Source organism: Lepisma saccharinum, chromosome 3, assembly GCF_977018435.1.
Source record: "Lepisma saccharinum chromosome 3, izLepSacc3.1, whole genome shotgun sequence".
In the NCBI taxonomy this organism is placed as follows: domain Eukaryota; kingdom Metazoa; phylum Arthropoda; class Insecta; order Zygentoma; family Lepismatidae; genus Lepisma; species Lepisma saccharinum.
The window spans coordinates 29458826-29466991 of record NC_139231.1 but is presented as its reverse complement, the minus strand read 5'-3'; the positions used below and the strand labels follow the sequence as shown (position 1 = coordinate 29466991).

The 8166-nt window shown below is 41.2% G+C and overlaps 1 protein-coding gene across 1 annotated transcript in view; it reads right to left on the bottom strand.

Annotated features, from left to right (window-relative positions):
- Positions 1-386: 386 nt before the first annotated feature.
- LOC145985505 (uncharacterized) overlaps positions 387-8166 on the bottom strand; it is a 573655-nt gene continuing 565875 nt past the window's right edge. Inside the window, exon 13 of the mRNA XM_083119575.1 lies at positions 387-2343. Within this exon, the coding sequence (XP_082975701.1) occupies positions 387-2343 (1957 nt within the window). The remainder of the gene's footprint in view (positions 2344-8166) is intronic.

The window sequence follows — 8166 nt, the reverse complement described above, 5'->3', positions numbered from 1 at the left end:
GCATCACAAAATGTACACCAGATCGAAACCTAGAAAAAATGGAGGGTGATCCCGTGATGTTTTGGAGGTGTTTTGTTTCCAATGACGTGGGCGTGAGGTGATTGCGAACTGAAACCATCGGGGTACTGTATAATCGATTTCTGGACGATCAAGTGCCACCCTTTGGAAAGTACCTTAGTGAAGATCACATTCTGGACAGCCCAGTTTTCTGTCTGTGGTTGGAACGATGAGCACTTTTCAGAGCCTCTCGCACATTGACTGGCCAGCAAAATACCCCGATTTGAATCTGCTGGAGTACTGAATTAGATAAGCTATGATACAATTATATATTGTCTAACTCATGTGAATATCTTTCAAAAGTTTTAAGAAGTAACCTACATAAACGTTTATGGCAGTGTATATAAAAAAAAAACAGGGTAAAGTAACCGAACGGAATATATAAAATTCATGGTACTTACGTTCAACTGCATGCAGATCTTATTGTACGCCCAGTGCCATCTCTCCTTGGCCGTCATCTTTCTTCTCTCGGGTTTCTCGTCCTCTTCGAACGACACGCTTTTGGCTTTTTCGGGTTTCGGTTGGGCCGACTGCTCCGTCAGTTGGTTTTTCGACTGGTCGCCTGAGGTCAGTATACCAGGCGGCATTTTGGGTTCCTGAGAAGGAGAGGTAACAGGTTCACTCACTGGACTCATCACCACGGGCTTCTGAGGCTGATAAGGCTCTATAAGACTGTTCTCGGGGGCCATAGGCGGCTCGCCAATGTCCAAAGAGGAATCCGGAAGCACATCGTATCGGTCGATCGAGTCTCTGTAGTCATCTATTCTGGAGGACGATCTCGGAGGTGTGTCGAGAAGGTCCTCCGAATAGCTGTCGAGAGAGTCTTGCGGTCTGAGGATACCACGTTGGTTATTGGCGGCCACGTTCTGTGCCTGGTACGTTTGATTGGCGGAGACGGTCGTCGTGACGACGGGCGTCACGGTAGGCGCCGTTGTCATCGTCGAGGTGATCGTGATCGCGGTCGCCGACGTTGTAGCCTTGACTACAGGCAGCACGACGCCGGCCGGTTCTTGGTCCCTGTACCTTTGCTGCGCCGTCACGCCGGAGGTTATTGCAGCCGTGCTCGTGCTGAGAGTCGTGGTTGTTGCCGTCGTGGAAGGCATTGTTGTGGTTGAGTAGGCCGGGTAGTCATATTTTTGGGAGATTGGCGCCGTCGCCACGGATGACGCGTCCGTTTCGAACGAGTCGCGCATATCGTACTCGTCACGCGAATCCCTAGAGTCCCGAGACTCCAAGGAGTCATTGTGCATCTGCTGTCTAGGACTGTCTCTGTAAGAAGACGCCGACGCACTCACTGCCGGTTTGGGTGTCGTGTCCTCGTACTGTTCATAGTACTCACCGTACTGATCGTACTCCTCCTGGTTGTAGTAGTAATCCTCCTCCTCTCTGCTGCTGTTCCTCTGAAGAGTCCTCGCCGGTTCACTGTTCGCGTCGATACTGTTCCTCGGCTTACTGTTCGCCGCTCTTGAATTTACAAGGGTGGTAGCGTTCACCCTGTTCTCAGCCTCTGTAACACTCACCCTGGAGCTTGTGTTGTGTGTGGAGTCATTGGTCCTGGTATACACTGTATCAGCAGAAACCACCGGTTCATTTATAGTTCTGTCTTCACTACCCTGTACGGCTGTCAAATTCTCAGTGCTCGTGTATGCGTAATTATAATCCTCATTGTACCCAGCGTCCTTGTAGTACGTATCATAGTCTTCCTCGTAACTATTATGCTGCCTCAAGACACTACCGTTTCTTGTACTGTTCCTCCTGCTACCACCCTGCTGGGGAAGGTGCGCGTTGGTGGTGGTATTGTGGTTCTTAGTATACGCGGTTGTGGTGGTGGTGGTGGTCGTCGTACTGGTCACGTCTTGGTAACCGGTATCGTACCCGTCAGTTACCGCACCACCGTAGTACTGTTCGTCACCCGTAGCACTGTTACCGTAAGGCATTGTTCCGGCACTTTCCACGTAAGTCGCGTCCTTCCCATAGTCATAATTCTCCGCGGAATTTTGCCTACTCGATCGTCTACTGTCTCTCGTAGCACCGTAACCACTCTGCTGGTATTGATCGGTTGTACCACTGGTTGTACCGTAGTCATAGTTTTCGTAATGACTCGTGTTGTACCCGCTGTTTTCGCCGTAGTACCCGTCGGTTGCCTTCACTTGGTCCGCAGTCGCGTCGTACCCCGAACCGTCCGCTTCGGAGTACCTGGTGTTCACCTCGTTCTCATACTGGTCTCTGCCGTAGTAGTCGTCCTTGTAATACCCTCCGGAGTCCCATTGCCGATCCTGGTCGTACCTGCCACGGAAGAAACACTCATTAGAATACACAGAGAAACAACTTGAATAACATTTTAAAGCATCAGCCACACAATGCATCACTGACAAAGGAAGAAAGGCTCAATACAATATGGAACAACATTTTAAAGCACCAACCACAGAATTATAACTAGGAAAGGAGGGAAGACTTATTAAAATACGCTAAGCAACAAATCTGAACAACAGTTTAAAGCATCAACCACAGAATTATAACTGGGAAAGGAGGGAAGACTCATTAAAATACGCTAAGCAACAAATCTGAACAACAGTTTAAAGCATCAACCACTTAATATATCAATGGGAAAGGATAAAAGACTCATTAGAATATCCGCAGAGAAAAAAAAAACAAAGCATGAAATGCACAATTTACCATCGAAAAACTGAAAACTCATTAGAACTCCCAAAGGAACAAAATAGTTAAAGTTTCAAGTGCATTTAGCACCGTGCTATGAAGGCACATTTAGGGGAACACATCGTAACACAATTGTGAAGCGTCAATCACGGAATTTGTCACTGAAGATGAAACGAAAACTCATGAGAATACCACAAGGATGAAATCAGATCAAAATTTTGATTCACACCGAAGGATATTTAATAGAATATAGGAATGAAAAAAGTTAAAACAAAGGTTTAGAACATCAGCTACAAAATTTATAAATAAAAAAGGAAGAAAGACTCACTTGAGTTGAGTTGAGTTGAGTTGAGTTGGTGTTTTAAGTCCACTTTATGCACAGTAAGGCTAATCGGGACTGGACCTACAGTTTTTAAGTGGGATCCGAACCACTTGTGCCTCCACCGGGTATCGAACCCGGGACCCCTTGATTACAAGGCAATGACGCTACCACTGCGCCATGGAGGAGGCCCTAAGAAAGACTCACCAAAACACCCAAAGAAACAAATTTGATTGTTATTAATGACGACTGACTAAGGGAAACACTCAATACAGTACCAGAAGAATCAAATGGGATCAAAATTTTAAAATGTAGAACACACAATTTATCAAGGTAAAAATCGTCGTGGAAATATATTTGTTTGGCTGTAGTAATCATTACAACTGGAACTTAGACACCTCGAGAAAGAAATATCTGGAGACTGCTTGAGCAATCGCGTTGCAAAAATATGAAGAACAAGAAAATGATATAACAGAGATAACGGCTGATCGGAGAGAAAGTACAGTTTCTGAGCAAATATAGAGATTTGAACAAAGTAAAATAATATCATAAGTAATAAAACTGAATTGCATAATTTACGTATATGCTCATCTACTAATATTTCTAAAATAATTAAATAGAGAAGACTTATAGCTATGTGCACGTAGGAAAGAGAAAAGAAGAGCTTACAGCATCATAACTGGGAAATATGAAGGTTAGAGACCTCTAGAAAGTCAAGACAAAAGATGAAAGAACAATGCCGAGATGAACTTGATGGAAATTGGCAAAGATGTTCAGATCTTTCCCAAGATAATAAGAGATGTATGAGCTTTGTTTTAAGTACAATTTTATGCACATATAGGCTAATTGGCGCTGATCCATTTTAAGTGAGGTCCAAATCACTATGTGCCTCCACCGGGTATCAAACCTGGGATCCCTTGATCACAAAGTTACGAAGTTACCACTATTTTATCAAGGAGCAGGAGGAACATATGGAAGGGCTGTGTTCTTGCAGAAGTAAACGCCTAAATTTAGGAATGCCAGACTTGAATAACTAGTTGAGGATCTTATGTCGGTAAGCAAAATATAATTCCATTTACTCTCTGCTGTACAAAAAAAAACACCGAATATCAGCGAGAAACTGAGAAACTTGTTGAAGGAATAAGACAATTAAGAGAATCAATGTGAAATTATTGTCTAGCTTGCAGCTGCCGGTAGAGGTTCCCAGCTGGTTCCTAAGCCCAATTAATTATATATGCATACGGACATTATTCTTGTGCACCATAGGTGATAGTTAATTCCAAGTGCAACAAGGAAATGCAAATGAGTACGTGGGTGGTAATTAACACGAAGTCCTCTGTCTAGTTGTCCTACTCCTATTACGGTCTCTGCAGTGTTACTAACTCCCTTTTGTAATAACCTGAGAGCTGTGATCAAAAGCTATTAACAGTAACCAAACACTAATTTGTTGCGAAACAGATGTCATAGTCACTCGTGAATCAAGATTAGCTGATCACTCACTGACTTAGTATTGCCTGACGCCTGCTTTTAACCAAACCTTTTGACCGGATTTGCAACGTGATTGTCGTCCCACACTTTTTGTTTACCAAGTAGTTTGCTTTATTCATTTAAAAATAATTGTTTGTTGCCGGACAAAGTCCAATAACTCAAGATTTTGGAATGCCGCATCGCACTATAAAGTAAATCTTCCAACACAAAAGCTGACAGCGAGTTGCTATGCATTAGAAGTAGTGATGCAAGTGATAATATTAGACGCTGGTATTTGCCACTGCATCCAAACCTAGCATCAATTGACAAGGTTTATTCTAGCTTTTGGCATTTCTCCATGTGGCCTGCCCATCGAGTAACAAGAGTTGAGAAGCTTACCATAACTTCGGTTAGTACAGCGTGCAGTTAGGTTATGGCTTAACAACAACTGACAATTCTTAGAAGCTGACTATAAATTGATCAGTATGATGAAGGAACTCTCACAAAGAACACCCGTGCACAGGTCGGGAGTCGAACCCGGCACCCCTGGCGTTGCCTCTACATGGAGTAATAACAAATCAAAATTGTTAGGAGCTGACTAGCATTCGTCAGTTCTATGTGTGCCTACATACGGAGTAACAACTGATAAATATTTAACACTGACACTGGAAATATGATTCTATGGAGAAACTACATTTCCGGTCTACATTTTCCAAAAACAAATTCTAGGCAGTATGTATGTACTTCTGACATACTACCAGCGTACGTAATGCAGGAGAGATAATAAAGTGATAGATTGAAAATGGAATATGAATGAAACGAACAAAATTTTTAGGAGAAACTGGTGTAATTATCGAAAGTTAAAATAATACAAGTAGGATGAAGGTTAGGCCTAAGTAAATTAATACATGACTACCTACACATGGGGCGAGGGGGTGAAATTTATGGGCAGCAAAGTGATATTGTTTATACATCTTCACTATGATCTCACGTGTTCCTTTACTATCTACATCGCATTGATATGATAGATTTCTAATGTTTCCCAATGAGGATTTTTTGTCTATTTTCTTTGCTTCATCATGTTCCTTACTGGTTTAAATAATTCTGTTCAAATTCTTGAAATTTAAGAAGTACTTAAGTTTCTTTCAAGTGCATGTTGCGTAATCGACACTCCAACGGAATCTGAATCACTGAAATATGTTCCCCTAAAATCCAAGCCAAAATTCTTTCTAAGGTAAAAGTATCCTGAGTTCGATCAACGTTAGAGACACTCTACACAGGTGTCCAGATCGTCCCTAAAATGACCCAACTCTGAATTGATCTCAGACCCCAATCTTTGCAAGGAACAACATTAACTACTATTCCATCTGGGGATGTCCAGAGACACATTGCGCTAATGAAAGGCACCATCTCAGCATTCGTCTGGAATAACTACTCCTTAATTTCAAAGCATAAGCTTTGTTTATTACGATATCAGACTGACATTATAAGTAACAACTATAAAAGGTTAGACCACTCTTGTCCATCCTTGTTTGATTCCCGAGCTGGGTTATTTACGTCGGGAATTTTTCCGAACTTGTTACCGCATGAATCGTCTCTGGGGTGCACCCAGGCTATAATAAATGGGTACTTGGGGGTGACTCTGAGATGTAATGGCAGAGTGTGTTCACATCACTTCCAAAAAAATGTCCGAGATCGTGAATGTCTGTTACCCTGACTCTACATCCCCTCAATGTATCTTCATTGCACAATGAGCACTTGATATTGACTTTAAAGCCTGAAAACAAAAATGAATTGAGAGTAATAATCGTAGTCAAGCGCACACAAAAGAAAAAAACTCGTAATTTCTACCCGCAGGAGATAATCGCATAGGTGTAAGTTATTACTCATAATTTGCTCAACAACGGATCAGTTTACAGCCTCTGTAATCTGATCCCATAATTTTCCAGCTCAAATAGGTAATTAACTCTTGTATTAGTAACCGATTATCTAGGTAATTTTGAAAGGTAATAAAGTGAAAATTGACCGCATGGGAATTATGGGTAATAGGCGTGCTGTAGAGAGAGCACTGCAGTCCATTTCTTTACGCTTATATTTTAAATGTTCCATGTAATTCTTGTATATCCAACAGAAGTCAGACTTACGTTATGCTTGCATAAAATGTGACAAGTTAATACTGAATTTATTTTTGAAAAACGCACGTCTTACTGCTAATGTAAGAATAATATGGTGAGTATTGTCGAAATTCGCATTTTGCTTTCACATGGAACTTGTTTCTTAAGTCAAATTTTCAAAGTTCATCTTCAACAACTGAAATGAAGGAGCACGTGATTTCTGAGGAAGATACCAAGCGCTAGAGAGCTAACGATATTCTCATCTTCAGGGACTGAAGTGAAGAGGATATCTTGGGTTCAGAAGTAGATGAATCCCTAAACATGCTGCACTTCCCAGAGTTAACGTTAATCTTATCTTCTTGGACTAAAATGAAGAGGTTCTCTCAGGTTAAGGACTAGGTGAATTCTGGAGAAGATGCCAGCCTGTAGAGAGCTATTAATTTTACTCTCATCTTCAGAGACTGAAGTGAAGGGGTTTCTGGAGCTACGAACCAGATGTCTGGATAGTTAAGGATGCTTTTTCTTGAGGGAATGTTCTTGATTATGAGACTGATATTAGCTTTTGAACGTTCGTAATCTTCACTGGCAATGGCTTGCTTTTTACACTAGAGAATCTCTCCGTCACCTATCCCTTTGATTGTGAATCCTACTCCGTAATATGGGAATAACAATTGACGTTTGGCAAACTTCATTAGTTCACTATTGTTCAATAATTAGATTATAGTATAATTGCATTATTTAAATTGAAAAATATATTGTAGGGAAATCCATTCCATCATATATTTTGACGAGTTGTACAGTCATCAACAAAATTAAATTTTCTTCATTTAAGACAGTACCGTCTATATTAGGGGTTCAAACGTTTTATCCCATCCTTCCACTTGCTAGGCTACACGGAGACATTTTATGATAGCCGACTCCACATTTTTACAACTTAGTTGAGTGTTTAAAATATAAGAACAACACATTTAGCATTCATTATCACAGAGCCTACACATTACTATTCCGTACATCTTTATGTCACACTAAATATAATTGTCTGCCTGTACTACAGAGTAAGAACTTGGTTAAGCTGAGGTGCTCGGTGTATGCATCAAAGCTACGCAGCCTTCTCTGTAAAAGTTCCAATTAGGTCGGAAATGGTTGTTGCGTCAAAATGCTTCCAACATAGTATTTCTATCGTCTCAACTTTCTTTCCTATTCAAGATTTTCTCGGTGAAAATGGCCGACTTAATCCACCATATTGGGAAACATATAGGAGACTAATTGAAGGGCTCAGGTGCAAAACATCGTAAGTGACTTTTGGGTCATTTCTGAGTTCATTAAGAAAAAAAATATTAGAAGCCACACTGTAGATAAATTGTTTTCGTGTTGTGTTTACCAATTCCAGAAGGCTTCATAAGTCCAATGCAAATTGTCGAAAATTGAAGGATGGCACATTTTACTTTGTAATTCAAAAATTACCAAAATGTCACTTACCATGTTTTACACCCGAGACCTTCAATTATCATCCTTGAGCTGGTGTTCTGTAGCATATTCTCCTCCTGCCTG